The 22,602-nt window shown below is 36.1% G+C and overlaps 2 protein-coding genes across 2 annotated transcripts; both read right to left on the bottom strand.

Moving 5' to 3' along the window:
• Positions 1 to 126: 126 nt before the first annotated feature.
• On the bottom strand, positions 127 to 2,593 carry LOC133036061 (uncharacterized). The gene is made up of 4 exons (XM_061112529.1): positions 1,490 to 2,593; positions 1,164 to 1,342; positions 978 to 1,083; positions 127 to 892 (listed from the first exon to the last, which is right to left on the bottom strand). Exons 1-4 carry the CDS (start codon positions 2,591 to 2,593, stop codon positions 266 to 268), a joined length of 2,016 nt encoding a protein of 671 aa, XP_060968512.1. The 3' UTR covers positions 127 to 265.
• Positions 2,594 to 2,684: 91 nt separating this feature from the next.
• LOC133036060 (uncharacterized) lies at positions 2,685 to 3,647 on the bottom strand. The gene has a single exon (XM_061112528.1). It carries the CDS (start codon positions 3,645 to 3,647, stop codon positions 2,685 to 2,687), a length of 963 nt encoding a protein of 320 aa, XP_060968511.1.
• Between the last annotated feature and the right edge of the window lie 18,955 nt (positions 3,648 to 22,602).

The raw sequence follows: 22,602 nt of genomic DNA, 5'->3' as shown, positions 1-22,602 counted from the left end.
CCCTACCATTTTTCTTCTTTGGTTGTGAATCAGGGTCAGGTTCCGGTTCCCAGGTGCAAATTTGGATCAGATTCAGATTCACCACCAATGGATTGTCCCCAAAGGGCAAAATCATCATCATAGTCACCGGGGTCATCTATAGTCAATGTACCTACACATTAAAGCAAAATAATAATACATAAAATTAACACAGAAATTTAGATTAGGCGCAAAAAAATATAAAATAATATAAAACAAAACACACCAATATTTATAGATTGATAGTTTACTCAATCCATAATCCTTCACCGTCTTCCCGAGAAGAAATGATTTCGTCCCGAACGGCGACATCAATTGGTGGTGGATTGATTTCAAAAGTTTTATCATTGAGATATAAATCTCCACCAGACTCTTGGTAATCATAATCTTTTGGTTGTGTTGTTAGAACAACTGACCAGCGACCATCTATTGGGTCACTCATATAAAATACTTGTTTTGCCTGGGATGCCATTATAAATCGATCAGACTTGTGTCCTACTCGATTCAAGTCCACTAGCTTGAATCCAAACTCATCTTCTTTAACTCCATTATCACTCCTCACCCAATCACAAAGAAAAACAGGGATTCGAAAGCTAATGTAATCTAATTCCCAAATTTCTTTGATTACACCATAAAAGGTCATATCACATTCAATAGGGTTTTTGTCTTTTGAACTAGCTACTTGGATAGCACTAGCAACAATCATGACACCACTATTTTGTGTTTTTCTAGAAGCATCACGATCTTTCGTGTTAAATTGAGTACTATTTATGTAGTATGATTGATACTTTAGTACAGTAAATGAAGGAAAATGCGATATCGAAAGTAGCAACTGAGATACATTGTTCGGGGAGTCACTCATTTCCACAATCACCTAGCATAAATCAAATTAATTAGTAGTTACATGAAATGATTATGAAAAACATACCAATTTCAAATCACTCGGTATTGCATAATACCTTTTCTTTCAACCATGTACTAAAATTTCGATAATGTTCATCTTGCACCCATTTGTGGTTCCTCGACTTACTAGGATAAGTAGTCTTGATCCAATCAAAATGTTTCCTTCAATATGTAGTTAAAACATTATTCTTATTAGTACACTTTTAATTTGAATTGAATATTAAAAATTAAATTAAACTTACTCAATGTACGGTTGAACCTCATCAACATTTTGCAAAACGAGTCGGTGTGCTTCCTCTCGATCAGCTCGACTTACGTCGCAAACAGAAACACCCCGACCCCCTTTACTAATTTCATTATCAAATCTAGGAAGACACGACCCAACAGTTGCTACATTTGACAAGAAGTACCGAACAAAATTCTACGGCCTCTTCAACGATGTAGGATTCAACAATTGAACCCTACGGCACCTTCTGTTTCTTACATAACCCTTTAGGATTTTCATGTACCGTTCCATTGGGTACATCCATCTCAAATACACTGGCCCACACATTTTTACCTCTCTCACCAGATGAACAGTTAAGTGGATCATTATGTCAAAAAAGGATGGAGGAAAAAATTGTTCTAAATAACACAACACTTCAACAATTTCTAATCGGAGATTTTCCAACTTTGACACATCTACCACTTTGCAACAAAGAGATTTAAAGAATAAACATAACCTGGTGATGGCATAGTGAACTTTCTTAGGTAAAACAGAACGGATACTCACCGGCAGAATATGTTGCATCAGTATATGATGATCGTCAGACTTCAGTCCGGACAAAATTAATTTGTCCATATCTACCAAATTGGAGATATTTGAAGAATACCCTTCGGGTACTTTAACGTGAGACAATGATGTACAGAAAGATCGTTTTTCTTCCTTAGTCAGGGCATAACACGCCGGTGGTAAAAAAGTTCGTTTACCAATAATTTCTGGATGTAAATTTCCTCTAATCCCCATCTCTTTCAAATCTAGACGGGATTTAATTCCATCTTTACTCCGACCAGGAATATTAAACAAGGTATTAATTAAGCTATCTGAGACATTTTTCTCAATATGCATCACATCTAAATTGTGACGTAAAACCAAATGCTCCCAATACTCAAGCTCAAAAAATATTGATTTTTTCTTCCACGGTCCCTGAGGTTCATTTGTGACACCCTTACCTCCTTTTCTTTTCTTCGATTTTGACTTTCGCTTTCCAAGATTGAATTGAATTTTATTCAATTTTTCTACCAATTGTCTTCCGCTTAAAGGTGGGGGAGGCATTTCAAATTCTTGCTGACCGTCAAATGCCTTTTTCCAGGTCCGAAATACATGTTCGGGTGGCAAAAACTTTCGGTGTCCCATATAACAAATTTTTCTCGAATGTGTTAAATAGCGAGAGCATGTTTTCTCTTCACAGATAGGACATGCATTATAACCTTTCACACTGTAGCCAGAAAGATTCCCGAAAGCAGGAAAATCATTGATTGTCCACAATAACATGGCCCTAAGATTGAATGCTTCATTCCTATAGGCATCATATGCATTAACACCGTCATACCACAATTTACTTAAATCATCAATAAGAGGAGCTAAGTATACATCAATATCATTGCCAGGTTGTGAAGGGCCTGATATCATCAATGTCAACATAGTGAACTTTCTCTTCATAACAAGCCACGACGGCAAATTATATATCACAAGCAAGATTGGCCAACAACTATACTTACTGCTAAGGGAAGTATGTGGATTGATACCGAGTACGAGAGAGACCAAGACGGATATTCCTCGGCTCATTGGCAAAATCAGGCAATCTAGCATCAATTGTTTTCCAAGCGGGAGAGTCAGCTGGATGTCTCATCATACCATCTTTCACTCTATCACTGGCATGCCAAGTCAAATTTTTAGCATGGTCGACATTTCGAAAAAACCGAACCAAACGAGGTATGGGTGGTAAGTACCACAATAGTTTTGCAGGAACACCCTTCTTTACCTCATTAGAATTCTTTTTCTTTTGCCACCTGGACTCACCGCACGTTGGACATGATACCTCATCCACAAATCTCTTTCGATATAGGATGCAATCGTTAGGACATGCATGTATCTTTTCATATTGCAAGCCTAACGAACACAATGTCTTTTTTGCCTCATAGAAAGACAAAGGCACCTCATTACCTTCGGGTAATAATTCTCCTAAGAAAGCTAGTAACTCTGTCAAACTCTTATCACTCCACCCGTGTTTTGCTTTCAAATTGTATAGCCTAATAAGCGTCGATAATTTAGTAAACCTAGTACAATTAGGGTAAATAGGCTTTTCAGCATCTTCTAACATAGTTTGAAATGTTTCAGGACGAACTTGAGATTCAAACTCTGCTTCGTTAATCATCTCTGCGATGTGATCATCTTCATACTCCACATTATTAACAATCTTATCCTTTCTAGAGGGTCCCTCGCCCGATCTTCTAATTTTTTCTCCGTGGTGATACCAAACCTTATAACTCCTGTCTATACCGTTCTTAAACAAATGTTCTCTTATTTGGGAAATTTTCATACGCTCCATGTTACCACATTTGAGACATGGGCAATGAACCAAATCAGGATTATCCGCATTCTTTGCAGAAAACTCCAAAAAGAAGTCAATACCTTCCCTATATTTTACCGTTAACCTATTCGCACTCATCCAATCTCTATCCATTTCGAAACTTCTAACAAAACAACAAAACAACAATTTAATTAACCTAATTAATACAATAAAATAATTCTATATCAACTTAACCTAATTAATTTAATAAAATACTAATCCTACTGAAATTTCTACCGAAATTTCGACAGCATAACATCTATAATTCGGACGTTCCCGAAAATTTTAAACATGCAACTAATCTATTAAAACATCCACAATAATACAAACAAACAAAACTATAATTAACAGTACAAATATTACCACCCATCCGACCGCAGTCATGCAATTCCAGAACTTACTTCACTATGGATGAATATCTAGGATATTCAAACTCTTCTAGAATTTATAAAATATAAAGAAATAAAGTTTGAGTAGCTTACCAATTCCAAGCTAGCGTTCAAGCAATTTCTTCAAAAGATACTACCACAATTGAAAAGCTGCATTGTGAATAAAAGTAGTGATGTGAAAAATTGTATATTTGGTCGAATAGCCAAAAATACAAAAACAAAAGTACGTACATACAATATATATATCATACTAGACAAGAATGTTACTCGGATAGAATACAATTGTTCGTTTCACTTCAATATGAATCAATCTACTTGTTTTCCAATTTCAGCTCACATGAAGATGAAGTATAAACATATAGAACTAATTATGCCAACCCACTTACTCTATGTACACAAGGAAAATACATTCCATAATAATAAAATGATATTTTTCCTAATACCTTAAGACATTTTTCTTAACTGAGAGGTGATTCTATGATGTCAACAAACCTAACTTTTGACTGGTTTAACTATCTTCTTTAGGAGATTTGAACTTCTACCATACATTACCAACTACCTAACATGGCTAGAATCTAGAAACAACACTTTACTATTTATTTCTCAATTTATATAAAAATATAAAGAAACAATATTTGTAAGAGAAACTGCAGTAATATTGGCTCCACAATATATAAATTTGTTGTTCAAAAAAACATATAAATTTGAATTTGATTCATTCTCGGGAATGAATAGTAATATTCTCGCCATAGACTTCAGTAGATTAATTGGAAATGTCAGATATCTCTAAACATTTCACAATTACTCATAACTTATTTTTCAGCCCATTTTCTTTTATAAGTGCAATGACAGTAACTCACTAATCTATGCACTAAAATAAGGATAGTAGGCCCTTGTCCCTTGATTACTTTTTTTTTTTCAAGAGAAGTAGTATAAATAAGTCATTATACTACCTCTTGCCATAAACAATCAAACATATTTAAATTTCCTTTACAAAAATGAATCTTGCTAATTATCAAGTGGAACTATACAATATTAAAAATATCGTAATCATTATTTTATATTTTCCAAGCTAATTATATTCTATCTAAAGTTACACAACTATAAATTAAGTTGACATATATTACACCAAAAAGTTTAATCCAAAACTATTATATGATCTTAAAAAAATGTATATTTGTATAATTGAAAAACTCTATACAATATATACTTTTTAATAATTCAAAAACTCATATGTAAATTAAAAAGAAATGGACATAGTTTCTTAATTTTACCAAATCCCTAAACAAAACTTTTGATCCAAACTTTTAATTAAAGAAAAATTAGATTTAAGCAAAATAACATTTTAACTATTATTTTACATATCCTTAACCAAACTTTTCAATTCTAAATTAAACAAAACACTAAATTAAGATTACAAACTAAAAGTTTAAAAAACATTCTAAATATTTTAAAGCAAACTTCTCATACATTCTAACCACTAAATTTCATAGCTTTATAACCAAATTGTTAATTCAAAATTACACAAAACAAACTTAATATATATATTAATTTACAATTAAAAACTTAATCCAAAACATCCCATGTGTAATTTTGAAATCATACCTAATAAAACTTATAAACTTTTTCCACATTTCAAATCTATTTGTTTAGCTTTGGTTTTTGTTTTTCCAAAGTATTATTTCTTTTGTAATGAGTTAGATTTTTTTTTAATGATAGTGCTAGTTTATTTTTCAACTTTCTTAAAACATTCCTAGTTCATATTTGTCTACTCATAAATTAGTTGTATATGTCCTTACTGTAAATAGTAAATTAGCTTAGGTTGAGGATTATCTATGTATCAAACTCTTGTTGTTGTTTATAAGAATTTAATTTAAAAAAAATAAACAAAAAAACAAAACCTTAGTAATTATATGGATGGTTCTTATTGTTTGTGGAAAAATCTTAGTAATTATATGGAAAGAAAGAGTGGTAGGTTTAAGAAAAGAGACAACTTAATTATATTTGTGGAAAAACCTTAGTAGGGAAGGGATTGCATGTGGTAGTGAATGCTCTTATCTTATCCCCACATTTGACTCAATACTCATCTTCAACTTCAATATTAAATCAATTCAAAGATGATTGCTTGGGTTAGCCTTGCAATAAGCAGAAGCTAATTCAACTAAACCAATTGCAGAAACAAATACATCAGGTAGACAAACAAGCTAAATAGGCAGAAAATAAAACTTGGATATATAATTAAGGCTTTTTCTATGTACACTACTTATTACTAATCCAGTGAGGTTAATAAAATATCACCTAGGCAGTGCTTGCTTTGCCATATTTATTTTTATTTTCGGAGCATGTGGTAAACATTGACACATATTGGTCAAAAAGATAGAGAAATCTGTTTGCAGAAAAAATCATAGGCCAAATCTACAGAAGTTATTTCATCTCTAAAGAAGATGCAGAACCAAATACATCAATAGTTAATTGGTTAACATGTGTCATGACCATCTACACATGATTGTTTAAGAGAGAAAAAAAAGTTGAATATTCACTTTTATCATCAAGATTAGCACAATCTAGGAGAACCATTATGAATTTTTGGCATATAGATCCAATCATCATATTGCCTAAGTTCTTGAGAGAAATTCTGGAAACAAGGGAACAAAAGCCCTGCCTCTCCATACATTTCTCAAAACACTAGAAAATTTTATATATAAAAAAAGAACAAAGAACAGTACTTTGTTCAAAACAGAAGAAGGACCACACTGAAACAGAGCAGCCAAAATGCAAAGAAGAAAAAGAGAGAATCTCATGGTTTTGAATACATACAGTGATCCTATTCCTAATCTGATTGTGATCTGTGATGTAAACATGTATGGTGATGATGTTTATGCTATGTCTCCCCTAAAGGTAAGATTATTAGCATTTCCAAATTCCAATGGAATGGTCAGATGAGACAATAAGCTAAGATATATTTTTCAATTCGTACAGTAGTGCGGCTCGTACCACTAATGTAGTCCAAAACAATCATATACGTACAGACCAACAATGTTCTGTACTGCTTTTCATTTCATAATTAGCATTTGAAAATAAAAAAGTTTACTAGAAAATTCTGTCTAGTGTCCTTTTGTTTTACTTTTCATTATCTCTCTCTATAGTAAAATTAAAATAAGCTGAGCTTCTCTTTCTGAATTCACACTATTGCCTTTTAAAGTAATACTGTCGTTTTAATTTAATTTCTTTTCAATATCATGTGCTTTAATTCTCTATAACTATTTTTTTCTCCTTAACAAAATATGTTACTGTAAAGCCCGCTTAGTTAATTTGGAAATTAGCAGTTGTTTATGTTAATCATGAAATTATTTATAGCTATTTAAATAATTTATCGCTGTTATTTATGGAATTCAGATATGCATGATTATGTCATCAGTAGTCTTTATATTTTGCATTTCCGGTGTCCGGTATTTTGGAACTCGGCGTTTGGCTCAGTAGAAATCACAACTTAGTATGTTAGTATTTTGGGGACGGGTTTTAGACATTGGGAATGTCGGGAATGGCCGGGAATTTAGAATTTCCCAAAAATACCCCTTTAGTGGTTATTATGTGGTTTAGTATGGAGGGGCAAAATGGTCTTTTTGCCCCAATGATATTTTGTCTTTTAGTGATTATTAATTGGAATAAATGTTTATTTTAATTGTTAATTGTTGGCTGAAATGATTTTGGGTTAAATGGCTTTATTCCTTTTATTTCTTTCATTTTACAACACTTAGAAAAAAATTAGAAATTTCAAAAGAAAAGCTCCCTTTTTCCTCTCAAATTCGGCTGTGCATGTGTGTGTTTGGAGCTGGATTTTGCTCAATTTTTCAAGTGGATTCTCATCCAAGGTTAAGCATTTTCTCAAGCTAGGTTAGCTCTCTTGATTTCTCCTTGAAACTATGAAAAAAATGATGATTATTGAGTGAAATGCATGATGATTTTAGTATTTGTTGCTGCTGTGATTTTGTTATTTTTCTAAGGTTCAAAGCATGATTATTTGATGATGATTGAGTTGTTTGAATGCATGTTAGTTAGGTTGTTCAAGCTTTTAGTTTTTATGTGAAAAAGTATGAATTTTGGAAGGAAAATGTTGTGAATATGTTCTGTGATGTTGCTGTTGTTTCTATGAGTTTGCAGAGGTGATATTATGCTAGTTTAAGTAGAATTAAGCTAGTGGAATGCATGTTTAGGTGGTTTTGCTCAAGCTTGAGTTTGGAACTCAAAGCTTGAGCTCCAATGGCAAATTTTGTATTTGTGGTTTCTGGGTAGGTTTGATGCCTTGGATTTGTTCTTTAGGGTGTTTAGAACAGGTCTGGATAGTTTGGTACCAATTGGGGTTGAATTGGTCGAGTTATGAATTTTTATGGTTGCTGCCTGCGAGGAACCGGAATTCCGGTTGTGCATCCGGAATTCCGGATGGGGGTCCTGAATTTCCCAGAACCGGAATTCCGGTTGGGCAACCGGTCTACCGGTTGGGGGATTTTTCAGAACCCTAGTTTTCCTCGTTTTTAGGTTTTTAGGGGTATTGCCATGCTTTTTATCGATAGGGAAACTTTTAGTTTCAAGTTTTAGTCCCCGGGAAGTGATTTAGAGTGTCACTTATAGCGTTGTGATTTTTATGGTTTAGGAGCCAGTAATCCGCCGTTCAGCTTCAGTTCCAGTCAGGTTGACCGGCACACCTGAAATCGGAATCCAAGTAAGATTAGTATAACAGTATGCATATGTAGATTACATGTTTAGCGAGCATGTAGGAAGCCTATTAGATTACATTAGTTGTATGTTGGCTTCGAACCATCCAACCCTATCACGTCGGTACAGGCTGGAGTATGACCAAGAATGAGTATGACCGGCTTGACCGATCAGCCGACACTTGGTTGGTGGTTCCGTGCTATTGACGTATCCCGTCGGTACAGTGGAGTATGACCAGCGGCGGAGTATGACCGGTTCGACCGATCGGGAGGATATAGTAACACGTCGGTACAGCGGAGTATGACCGGCGGCGGAGTATGACCGGTTCGACCGATCGGGTTGTTACGTGTCAATAGTACCGTCCCTATGAACGTTCGTAACTCGGTACCATGTTGGACATGGCGGTAGTGGCTCGGTACCATGTTGGACATGGCGATGGCGGGACTCGGTATCGTGTTGGACACGGCGGTTAGTATTATGTATGAGTATTATTATGCTTTTCTTGCGAGTCCGTCGACTCACGGTTTATGTTCATGTGTAGGTAAAAGCAAGGCTATAGGCGATGGACCGTGAGCGAGCTTATGAGATTGTACATGTCGGGGCGGTTAGGCTGGAGCGTACGATCATCGGGACGACGAGGGCGATTTTTATGGGTCGTTAGACGACTTTTATTTTTGTAACAGTTAATCAGTTATATCTTTTGTAAATGATTTTTATAATCGGGATCCCGAGTCTTTTGTAATATTGTTTATAAGTTTAATTAAAAAGCAAAATTTTAATTAATCACGTTTTTCCATAAACCTCGTTGATTAGCAACGAGCTGCACAGTATGTTTAAAACTCACGTAATACGCCTATGGTAGTTAGGGTGTTACAATTTGGTATCGTAGCGCGGTGTTGTCTTAGAAGATCGTCACGACATGTACAATCATCATCAGCAGTTAGCTCGGTTCACGGTTCAGTAAGCCTTTATTGCTTTAGTAGTTTATTTTATTCAGTTATGAAAAAGAAAAGCCTGTTAGGAAGCATGTTAGTAGCCTGATAGTAGAATAGGCGCATGTTTCATTTTTAATTTCCAAATTAAGCGGCATTAGTAAGCTCTCGATGATCGTGACCTGAGTGCCAACTCGGGATTTCGAGGCGGTTCAGACTAGATGGACGCCAGACGAAATGTTAGGAGTCAGGGCATCTCAGTCGGGTCAGATCAAGGTCGAGGAGCTCAGTTCCCCTCAAGTGTTATGGACCGAGGTAGAGGTCCCAGGGGCAGGGTTCGCGGTTGGAGTGATGTTAACTCGCCGCAGGCTGCCCAAGTCAATCAGGAAGCCCAGAATTGGGAAGTTACGGTTTGCGGAAATGCAAGCCGGATAGAAGAGCAAGATCTCGAGATTCGAGAGGTTGAGACGGCGGGGTGCTCTTGCGGTCCGGTGCCGTAGTTCCGGTGGCACACCGCTCGCCCGGTGCCGAGATAGTGGTGGCGGCCATTAGATTGGAACCTTAGTACGAGCGGTTCGGAAGCGTGCACCTCCGGTTTTCTGGGAGGTCCGGACGTGATGAAAGCCGAGCAGTGGCTGACGGTGATCACCAAGATCTTGAACTTTATGGATGTCACCGGGAACGACAGAGTGGTGAGTGCCACTTTTCAGTTTTAAGAAGACGCTCTGGTCTGGTGGGACATGGTGTCTTAGATCCATGACGTTATCACTATGACCTGGGAAAGGTTTTAGGAACTCTTCAGCGTTAAATGTTATAACGAGGCGGTCAGAAGCGCCAAGAGGAAAGAGTTCGCCCACCTGACCCAGCGAGAGAATAGGAGCATGACGGAATATATTACTCAGTTCAGCCGGTTGGCGAGGTTAGCCTCAGGATTTGTGCCAACCGATTTCAGTAAGAAAGAAAATATCTCGATGGACTTAAGGAGAAGATCAAGTATGACCTTATGATCACTACCGACGATAAGATCATCTAAGTTGAGATGGCGAAGAAAGCATGGTGAGCTGAGGGCACATCTAGATGTATGTGGAATCAGTTAGGACTTCGGAATGTGGCGGGGCTCCTACCCCTTCTGCGTCAGGTTTCAGCAGGGGAGGTAGTGGTTCGGCCATGGACTGGAGGAGGAAATCATCCACTGCATCCGGTGGCTCGAGGCAGAACAAGAGGTTCCGAGGGAACCAGAATCAAGACAGTCGTCAGGCTAGTGTTGAGACCCGTTATTCCTAATGGAGTGTCTCATTAGTAAGAGGCATCCTCCGGGTGGGTGCTTGGGTCAAGGTTGATTTTGTGTGGCTGCTAGAATCTCTAGTAAATTGGGTAGACCCTATGATAGATATGAATCAGGATTTGGAACCCCGTTACCTGGCGGAGAATTGGTTATCTCCAATAGGTGGATTAGGTCTATGCCGATCAGGATAGATGATAGGGAGTTAAGTGCTGATCTGGTAGAGATGAGTGTAGTCGAATTCGATATTATTTTAGGAATGGATTTCCTATCTAAATATTCGGCGAGCATTGACTGTAAAAGGAAGATGGTGGTCTTCCAACCGGAAAGTGAAGAACCGTTTGTATTTGTGGGTTCAGTTCAGGGATCTCGGATCCCGGTGATCTCGGCTATGTCAGCGAGAGAATTGTTGCACGGCGGCTGCTTAGGGTTTCTGGCCGTGGTGGTGGACACCACTCGGCCAGACACCATTCGGCCAGAGGACATCAGAGTGGTTCGGGAATTTTTGGACGTTTTTCCCGAAGAACTTCCAAGATTACCACCTCAGCGGGAGATTGATTTCGTGATTGACTTGGCACCAGGGGTGGAACCGGTTTCCAAAGCCCCGTATAGGATGGCTCCAGCTGAACTTAAGGAATTAAAGATTCAGCTCCAAGGGTTGCTTGACATAGGGTTCATTCGGCCCAGTGTGTCACCCTGGGGAGCCCCGGTTTTGTTCGTCAAGAAGAAAGATGGCTCTATGAGGATGTGCATCGACTACAGAGAGTTGAACAAGTTGACGGTGAAGAATAAATATCCATTACCTAGGATCGATGACTTGTTCGATCAGCTTCAGGGGAAGACGGTCTTTTCTAAGATTGATCTCCGTTCGGGTTATCATCAGTTGAGGATCCGAGAGGAGGACATTCCGAAGACGGCTTTCCGCACTAGGTATGGACACTACGAGTTTCTGGTTATGTCATTCGGACTAACCAATGCTCCTGCAGCATTCATGGACCTGATGAATAGAGTATTCAAGGATTTCCTCGATATCTATGTGATTGTGTTTATCAACGACATCCTCGTATACTCTCAGTCAGAAGAGGAGCACGAGTTACATCTTCAGATGGTATTGCAACGACTACGAGAACACAAGCTCTACGCCAAGTTCAAGAAATGTGAGTTCTGGTTGTCTCAGGTGTCCTTCCTAGGGCACATTGTGAGTAAAGATGGGATCAAGGTGGATCCCGGGAAGATTGAATCCGTCAGGGATTGGCCGAGACCGAAGACAGTGACAGAGATCAGAAGCTTCTTGGGATTAGCTGGGTACTACCGTAGGTTCGTGGAGGGGTTCTCCAAAATTTCAATGCCCCTAACCGAGCTTACAAAGAAGAATCAGCGGTTTATCTGGTCAGATAAATGCGAAGCTAGTTTTCAGGAGCTGAAACAGAGGTTGATTACTGCTCCGGTGCTAGCTTTGCCTTCGGACAAGGAGAAGTTCGTAGTCTACTGTGATGCATCCAAACAGGGTTTGGGATGCGTATTGATGCAAGCCGATCGGGTTATCGCTTATGCCTCCCGTCAGTTAAAGGATTATGAACAGCGATACCCGACTCATGATTTAGAATTGGCCGCAGTGGTTTTTGCACTGAAGATTTGGCGGCATTACCTTTATGGGGAGAAGTGCGAGATCTATACCGACCATAAAAGTCTCAAGTATTTCTTTACTCAGAAATATTTGAACATGAGACAAAGGCGTTGGTTGGAATTAGTGAAGGATTATGATTGTGAGATCCTCTATCATCCCGGAAAAGCCAATGTAGTGGCCGATGCCCTGAGCAGAAAGGGTCCCGGGCAAGTAGCTAGCATGGTTCAGATCTCACCTCAGCTAGCAGAGGATATGGTTAGATCCAGCATTGAGTTTGTGGTAGGTCAGCTTCACAACTTAACGCTGCAATCTGATCTGTTGGAAAGAATAAAGGTCGCTCAGATGACAGATCCAGAGTTAGTGAAAATCCGAGATGAGGTATTGGCTGGTTAAGCCAAAGACTTTTCAGTGTCAGATAGTGGGATGCTTTTGTATAAAGCCAGGGTTTGTGTTCCGAACAGTGTGGAATTGAGAAACGAGATCTTTGAGGAGGCTCATTCTACTCCATATTCTCTGCATCCCGGCACCACCAAGATGTACCAAGATTTGAAACCGTACTTCTGGTGGAGCGGTATGAAGAAGAATTTGGTAGAATTCGTATCGAGATGCCTCACGTGTCAGCAGATCAAGGCTGAACATCAGAGACCAGCAGGGTTGTTGCAGCCTCTAACCCTACCAGAATGGAAATGGGAGGATATTACGATGGATTTTGTGGTCGGGTTACCTAGGACCACGGGTTTGCATGATTCCATCTGGGTAGTGGTGGACCGATTTACGAAATCCGCTCATTTTCTGCCGGTCAGAACAACATTTTCAGTGGATCAGTTGGCAGAACTGTACGTCAGGGAAATAGTGAGACTTCACGGGGTACCGAAGTCTATAGTTTCGGACAGGGATCCGAAATTCACCTCCAAATTTTGGCAAAGTTTGCAACGGGCAATCGGTACAAAGCTAAAATTCAGTACAGCATTCCATCCTCAGACAGATGGTCAGTCAGAAAGAACAATTCAGATATTGGAGGATATGTTGAGAGCTTGTGTGATGGACTTTGAGGGTTCATGGAGCAAATATCTACCGTTAATAGAATTTTCATACAACAACAGTTATCAGAGTACGATAGGGATGGCACCCTATGAACTGTTGTACGGTAGGAAATGTAGATCCCCTATCCACTGGGATGAGACAGGGGAGAGGAAGTACCTAGGTCCAGAGTCAGTTCAGCGGACCAATGAGGCAATAGAAAAGATAAAAGCTAGAATGCTTGCCTCACAGAGCAGACAGAAGAATTACGCAGATCCGAAACGTAGGGATGTTGAGTTCCGAGTAGGGGACCATGTGTTTTTTGCGAGTGTCTCCGATGAAGGGGATTAAACGTTTCGGGAAAAGAGGCAAGTTATGCCCTAGATTTACTGGACCTTTCGAGATTCTAGAGAAGATAGGTCAAGTGGCATATCGGTTAGCATTGCCTCCAGCCTTATCAGCAGTGCACAACGTATTCCATGTCTCAATGTTGAGAAAATACGTTTCAGACCCCTCTCATATACTCAGTTATGAGAGTCTTCAGCTTCAGCCAGACATGTCATATGAGGAACAGCCAGTGCAGATCCTGGATAGAAAGGATAAAGTCCTTCGGAATAAGACCATAGCTTTGGTCAAGGTTCTCTGGAGAAACAGCAAGGTGGAGGAAGCCACCTGGGAGCTGGAGTCAGATATGAGAGCTCAATATCCAGAGTTATTCAGGTTAGATTTCGGGGACGAAATCCTTTTAAGGGGGGAATAGTTGTAAAGCCCGCTTAGTTAATTTGGAAATTAGCAGTTGTTTATGTTAATCATGAAATTATTTATAGCTATTTAAATAATTTATCGCTGTTATTTATGGAATTCAGATATGCATGATTATGTCATCAGTAGTCTTTATATTTCGCATTTCCGGTGTCCGGTATTTTGGAACTCGGCGTTTGGCTCAGTAGAAATCACAACTTAGTATGTTAGTATTTTGGGGACGGGTTTTAGACATTGGGAATGTCGGGAATGGCCGGGAATTTAGAATTTCCCAAAAATACCCCTTTAGTGGTTATTATGTGGTTTAGTATGGAGGGGCAAAATGGTCTTTTTGCCCCAATGATATTTTGTCTTTTAGTGATTATTAATTGGAATAAATGTTTATTTTAATTGTTAATTGTTGGCTGAAATGATTTTGGGTTAAATGGCTTTATTCCTTTTATTTCTTTCATTTTACAACACTTAGAAAAAAATTAGAAATTTCAAAAGAAAAGCTCCCTTTTTCCTCTCAAATTCGGCTGTGCATGTGTGTGTTTGGAGCTGGATTTTGCTCAATTTTTCAAGTGGATTCTCATCCAAGGTTAAGCATTTTCTCAAGCTAGGTTAGCTCTCTTGATTTCTCCTTGAAACTATGAAAAAAATGATGATTATTGAGTGAAATGCATGATGATTTTAGTATTTGTTGCTGCTGTGATTTTGTTATTTTTCTAAGGTTCAAAGCATGATTATTTGATGATGATTGAGTTGTTTGAATGCATGTTAGTTAGGTTGTTCAAGCTTTTAGTTTTTATGTAAAAAAGTATGAATTTTGGAAGGAAAATGTTGTGAATATGTTCTGTGATGTTGCTGTTGTTTCTATGAGTTTGCAGAGGTGATATTATGCTAGTTTAAGTAGAATTAAGCTAGTGGAATGCATGTTTAGGTGGTTTTGCTCAAGCTTGAGTTTGGAACTCAAAGCTTGAGCTCCAATGGCAAATTTTGTATTTGTGGTTTCTGGGTAGGTTTGATGCCTTGGATTTGTTCTTTAGGGTGTTTAGAACAGGTCTGGATAGTTTGGTACCAATTGGGGTTGAATTGGTCGAGTTATGAATTTTTATGGTTCTTTTGCGAGGAACCGGAATTCGGTTGTGCATCCGGAATTCGGATGGGAATCTGAATTTCCCGTAACCGGAATTCCGGTTGGGCAACCGGTCTACCGGTTGGGGGATTTTTCAGAACCCTAGTTTTCCTCGTTTTTAGGTTTTTAGGGGTATTGCCATGCTTTTTATCGATAGGAAAACTTTTAGTTTCAAGTTTTAGTCCCCGGGAAGTGATTTAGAGTGTCACTTATAGCGTTGTGATTTTTATGGTTTAGGAGCCGATGTCCGCCGTTCGGCTTCGGTTCCGGTCGGGTTGGCCGGCACACACGAAATCGGAATCCGGGTAAGATTAGTATAACGGTATGCATATGTAGATTACATGTTTAGCGAGCATGTAGGAAGCCTATTAGATTACATTAGTTGTATGTTGGCTTCGAACCATCCAACCTGTCACGTCGGTACGAGTGGAGTATGACCAAGAATGAGTATGACCGGTTTGACCGATCAGCCGACACTTGGTTGGTGGTTCCGTGCTATTGACGTATCCGTCGGTACGAGTGGAGTATGACCAGCGGCGGAGTATGACCGGTTCGGCCGATCGGGAGGATATAGTAACACGTCGGTACAGCTGGAGTATGACCGACGGCGGAGTATGACCGGTTCGACCGATCAGGTTGTTACGTGTCAATAGTACCGTCCCTATGAACGTTCAGAACTCAGTACCATGTTGGACATGGCAGTAGTGGCTCAGTACCATGTTGGACATGGCAGTAGCGGGACTCAGTATCGTGTTGGACACGACAGTTAGTATTATGTATGAGTATTATTATGCTTTTCTTACTGAGTCTGTCGACTCACAGTTTATGTTCATGTGTAGGTAAAAGCAAGGCTATAGCTGATGGACCGTGAGCGAGCTTATGAGATTGTACATGTCGGGGCGGTTAGGCCTGGAGCGTACGATCATCGGGACAGCGAGGCTGATTTTTGTAACTGGTCGTTAGACGACTTTTATTTTTGTAACAGTTAATCAGTTATATCTTTTGTAAATGATTTTTATAATCGGGATCCCGAGTCTTTTGTAATATTGTTTATAAGTTTAATTAAAAAGCAAAATTTTAATTAATCACGTTTTTCCATAAACCTCGTTGATTAGCAACGAGCTGCACAGTATGTTTAAAACTCACGTAATACGCCTATGGTAGTTAGGGTGTTACAGTTACTTATTTCTAATGTTCTCAATAAAGATCCTTGGATTAATAGAACATAATTCAAATGATTAGTAGGCATTGCACCTAGAATTATTCGTTTAACCTGAGACTTCAGCATTTGGCTATAACAAAATTTTGATGTTTTTCTTAGAGTTGCTAACCAAAATTTTTAATCTTTTTAGCTTTGGAATCTAAAGAAGAAGAATTTCTAACATTCAGAAAGCCCTAATTTTGGATTAAAAACTCTTAATCTAAATTTCTAACATTCAGAAAGCCCTAATTTTAGATTAAAAACTCTCAACAAAATGAGAAATTATCCATTGATGATGAAAATAGAGCATATATACCATGTTATTGTTATAACATAGAGCAAGACAGAAAGAGAGGGAAATAGAGAGACTTACGGAGGTGGTCGGCCGGTTCGAAATCACAACCTTCAGAGCTGATGAGGACGGGCGAGACCTGTTATAACACAGAGAGACTGAGAGAGAGAGAGAGATTGAGAGAGAGAGAACACAAGAGAAAAAGAGAGGGAAAGAGAGAGACTAACGGAGGTGGGAAAATCGCAGTTCCATTGACACCTTTAGACCTTCGAAATCGCAAGAGAGAAAGAGAGGGAAAGAGGGCGCTGTTCAGAGAAAAAGAGAGGGAAAAAGAGAGCTCGAAATGAAAGTGTCATCTGTTTGGGGGTAAGTGAAAAATAGGAGGATTAGCGTCGTTTTGTCACACTCACAATATCTTTACCGTCGGTTTTAAAAGGCCACATAAAGCATAAGTGAGGCTTTTAAAACGACACTAATAATGAACGAATTTTTTTAATTTTTTGACTTTTACCGTCGGTTGGGTAATTAGTGACGGAGTAAGAACCGACGCAATTTATGTATTTTTTGTGACATTTTAAAAATGACGAATATATTCAATATGGTACTATTCACGTCGGTCAACGCGATGAACAGTCGCGTTGACCGACGTGAATAGTGACTTTTGTAGTAGTGATTGCACTATCATGTTCCCAAAATGTACGTATCACCCTGACCTAAAAGTAGGCTTAACTAACAAATCAAAGAACATGTATAATACTCTTGAGATCGAACCTAAACATATCAGGATTAAGATCATTTGATCTAAGATAACCAGGTTATATTAAATTGAATAGATATTACGGTAAATTTAATATATCTAATCAAAGTTCAATATCGGCCCCTTCCGATGTATACTCCATACATCTGATGCTGGTATACTTTGCCAATGCCCTGGAAAAGACATAACACTTATCGAAGGTGTAAAAATACATATCGCTGATTATCATGTCAGTCTAAATCCATTGAACTGACAAATCAGGGAATAAAATTTCGAACATATAATTAAGATTATATTCCACTATGCTGACAACACTATAATCATTAACAAATTCATATGTTCTGGACTTAAATAGAATTCATACATTATATATAATCATGAAATAAATTATGTGAACCATGCAACATAAAATGTTATTTCTGATCTTTATTAATAAGTAAATCTGATTATATTGAAATGAGTTTTATATAGGGCATAAAACCCAACAAACTCCCACTTGCACTAATATAAAACAAAATGAGCATTTCAAATAATCTCAACACCTTGATACACAAATGAAGTGTAGTAGTAGTATACTCCTTGTAATAGGATCTGACAGGTTAAATTAACCACAACCTTTCCTCCACCATTACTCTTCCTTAATCACAAAATCCTTGATAATGTGAAATTCCTCTCTATATGTCTATACTCTTGGGATACTGGATTCTATACTTTTGGCAACTACTTTTTGGTTATTCAGGAAGTAACACTAGTAGTTAAGACAAGTTAGAACGGTGCCACAAATGTATAGACCTTTCCTTAGACTGAATAAGTACCTTTGCTACAACTTTAACATTCAGTCTCTCTCTGGTAGAGTAAGAGACTTCAGATAGGTTTTTACACTTCTCCAAAATTACTTCTCCACCCCCAGAATAATCACCATCTTATCAGCAGACTTTCTAGCACAAAGGCAAGTCTCAAAATCTGATGTGGTCTAGTCTAAGAGTTTTAAACACACCCTTATCGAGTAACATATAGTTCCTCTTCTTAATCTTAAGATTTACTTGATTGTCTTCCAATGTTCCTCTCCTGGATTAATCTGATACCTACACATTACTCCCACTCAACAGCAGGTGTCTAGTCTAAGGCATACTAAAGCATATCTGAGACCTCTCACTGTTGATTTAAAGAATTCTTTCATGGCTTTATCTTTTCTGGAATAGTTGAGACTTTTCCTTAGATAAATAAAATCTATGCCTAGAAGTCGAAAAGCTTCTATAGCTTGCCATTAGAAAGAAAATGCTTCAGCATCTTACTAAAGTAAGTTGCTTGCATTAGAGTAAGGAATTACCAGGTATACCAATAGCCATAGGTTTAGATAAACTCAAACCTATAATACTAGGAACAGGAAGTTTTGTTAAGTCCATTGAATAGACTTATACACGAAAATTTCCTTTCTTGTCCTTGTAATAGAAAATTTTAGGTTACTCCATGTGAATGGATCAAACAATAGTTCTATTGGCTTTTCTTCTTAGTTTCTTATCTTAACAATCCATTACTTGTTTAAACTCACAATGGATTTTAATCACTAGTGTCTTCCAAGTCATAAGAAGTGAAGTTCCTTGAAACTCTCCCACTACGACAAGGTACCGTGAATTATGTCTAAGAAAACTAAATGGTATTGACCTCTTCGGTTGTGTTAAGACAACAGAGGCAGTGGGATCATCATATGGAATAAGATGATAGAACACTTTTGGATTCAAGAAAAAATATCTCCTTTATTTGCTACTTCTTAGACTTAGTCATTTTCTTAGAAAAATGGTATTTGTTTAAACAAACACTTTCATATCTAATGACTATGGGATTGTCCACCCCTAATCACTTAGAATAGCTAACAAACATGCAAACCATGGTTGACAGTTCTAGCTTTTCTTAAGATTTTGATTAGGTCATCCATGAATCTAGTAATGGTTTACACTAAGTACCCAACCATTGCATCATTCAAAAATTGTATTACCATAGAAGGATTTAGGCAACGACTAGTAACTAATCATCAATATGCAAATCGAATTTTTGGGGAGGTAAGTTTGGATATAATTCAAAAGTCAATTTAATGATCTTTGAACTGCAGATCTACTAACTATTTCTCCACCCCTATCAGTTCGCAAGATCTTTAACCACTTACCTTAATAGTTTTTCACCACTGCTAGAAATTCTGAAATTTTTCAAACATTTCAAATTTTTTTTGCATAAGGTAAAATCTAGAGTTATTGTTTTAAGAATATAACGATAAACTCATATCCACCCCTGAATATACATCCATTTGCGAATGAAATGAACTTATTTCAGTGGATATAGGCATATTAACTCTTTGTAGGGATTGAGCTTGTCAAAACCACTATGAACAAGATACAAATGCCATAGATTAAAAAAAACGTGTGGTTGTGTCTTTTTGATGACCTTAGGTATAGTTACATCAAATAGTTCTTAGAATAGTGCAAGTGGATCCTGGTCACAGAATACTAAACTCATATTCCATACAGTTTGAATCCATTGATAGAAAATAGTTATTAAACACTTGTGAAAGTGTAACTCTATTGTATTCTGGAAATAGAAACATAAGAAAATTTCTGTTGGATTCTAAAATTAAAGTCTAAGACTTAAATTTATACCAAATATAATGAGTAATTCTTTCTTGGATCACCACTACTAATTTTACTCTAAGTCTGATTTTCCCATACAAGTAAGAGATTTCTAAGATTGAGGATTTATATCATTTTGGGATAGAATTTCGGGATTATAATCATATGCGTCATTTAAATTTCTTAGAATGACATGAAATGATTTATAGACCATTCATCCAATGATATGTTATTGAGCTGATTCGAAATGAATAAGCTAAGAGGAATTAGAATAATTTTGCATTGAAATAAGAATCCAATGATGCTCCGATTAGCAAGAGTCAAAGTAATCTTATTTATACAATCTTCTTGTTTCATATTGTAAAATACTAGTCTAAGGTGTCATCAATTGATGAACAACTAGATGTTGCATATACAATATTTATCTTTCGAGATCTAACACTATTATGTTTGTCTAATGGTGAAAATCCATTAGGGATTTATCTCATTAGAAAAACAAACCAAGTTAGACAAACAATGAAGATTCGAAATTAAACTACAATTTAATAACAAAAAATAACATGGTTCAATATAAATTCGTACACAATTCAGAAATTATTAAACGTATAGCAAGTAGGAATGACAAGTGAAAATACTAAAACATACAATCCTAAATAATTTCCAAGGTTTTCAACAAACTAATATAAGTGTCTCGTTTAGGCGAGAGTCAAAGCTACCATCCATTGAATAGAGTTGTCAGCTCATCTAAAATAATAAATATTCTAGCAATCTTTTATTCGATCAAGATTGGAATCCAGTGTTGTCCCGTTTAGGCGAGTGTCAAGGTTATTCTATGTTATGAGCTTCCAGCATTGTTTCATATTTTGTAAGTCAAATACAGTCGCCACCATTAGGTTGATCAATACCATATAAAACACTTACAAATGTACTTGTCTTTTGAGATTAAACGGTGCTAACTTGCTAATGAACGTTCCTCCATTAGGGAGGATTACTCACTAAAACAAAAGCTATGAAAAACCAACAATGGAGATCGAATGTCCTAATAATAAAGCTCATTATTTAAAGTGTATTTTCTCTAATATTTATTTTTATCAATTTATTTTAAATATATACTTATTTAATTAAAATTTCCAATTTAGAATGAAAAATTCTAAATATAAATTTTAGTTTAATATTTATAAATTTTACTTAGATGGATATGAAAATAACATGAATTATTTCCGTCTTAGTAATAATTTCCAATAAATATTTAAAAAAATATTCAATTTAAGTTGTTTCAAAATTAATTTAAATTAATTTACAATTCAAATTTAATTTTCTATAAATATATCTTGCATTTCGAAAAATTGAAGTATTTAAGAATACAATTTTCGAAATTGCTTGTTAAAATAAAATAAAAATAAATCCTTGAAAAAAATATTCTAATTTAATGTTGGCCCAAAATTAATTAATAAAATTAATTTACAACAAAAAATATAATTTTCCTATTTAATTAAATATATACGAAAAATTTCAAATATTTAAGTATCATGATGAAAATCAACTTAAATATTAATTTTCTATTTAATGAAATACACTAGAAAAATACTTCAAGCAAAACAGATAATATCTATCTAGACTTTCATTGACTAATTAATTCATTTTCTAATTAAATATATTTTACTTCATTTATTTTAATTAATCATTAAATGAAAAAAATTATTGATTTAAGTTGGTTCAAAATTGAAATAAATAATTTTTAACTTTAATGTATTTTTCAAATAAAATTTGAAATTTCTGCATTTAAGAAATACAATTTCGAAATTGTGGGAAAAATATTAATAAAATAAAATAAAATATATTTTGAAAATTATTCAAAATTTAAGTTATTTTGAAATAAGATTTCAAACTTAAAATAATTTTCTATTTAATTAAATATCATGAAAATAACAATATTTAAGTGTCATGACGAAAATCAACTTAGATATTTAATTTTTCAATTTAATTAAATGTATTAAATTCAAGAAATAAATAATTAAGTATAGAGGAGACTTAATTATTAATTCTAGTTTAATATTAGGAAAAATATACTTCAATTAGATTGTACCAAAATTAATTATTAAATAATTAATTTCACAATCTATGATATTTTCCCAATTAAATATTAGAAAAAATAACTAGTTCTAGAAATAACTATCTACAATAATTTCATTTACTAAGTGTTTTTCTAAAATTAACTTTAAAATATTAAATGAAAAATTAAATTTCATATATTTTAAAAGTTAATTATGTTGCTTATTCAATTTTAATTAGGTTAGACTAATATAATTTACCTAATACAATTATTTAAATAAGGCAAATGGGCCTTCACAATTGG

Source organism: Cannabis sativa, chromosome 3 (genome assembly GCF_029168945.1).
Source record: "Cannabis sativa cultivar Pink pepper isolate KNU-18-1 chromosome 3, ASM2916894v1, whole genome shotgun sequence".
Lineage (NCBI taxonomy): Eukaryota > Viridiplantae > Streptophyta > Magnoliopsida > Rosales > Cannabaceae > Cannabis > Cannabis sativa.
This window is presented reverse-complemented; position numbering and strand designations above follow the sequence as displayed.

What these genes read in the sequence shown, in the direction of transcription:
- LOC133036061 (XM_061112529.1), bottom strand. Translation starts at nt 2,593, where the DNA reads ATGATATCAGGCCCTTCACAACCTGGCAATGATATTGATGTATACTTA. An exon ending in GAGGTTCAACCGTACATTGA is followed by an intron (nt 1,084 to 1,163) that starts GTAAGTTTAATT and finishes TACATATTGAAG; the next exon opens with GAAACATTTTGATTGGATCA. An exon ending in GTACATGGTTGAAAGAAAAG is followed by an intron (nt 893 to 977) that starts GTATTATGCAAT and finishes GATTTATGCTAG; the next exon opens with GTGATTGTGGAAATGAGTGA.
- LOC133036060 (XM_061112528.1), bottom strand. Translation starts at nt 3,647, where the DNA reads ATGGATAGAGATTGGATGAGTGCGAATAGGTTAACGGTAAAATATAGG.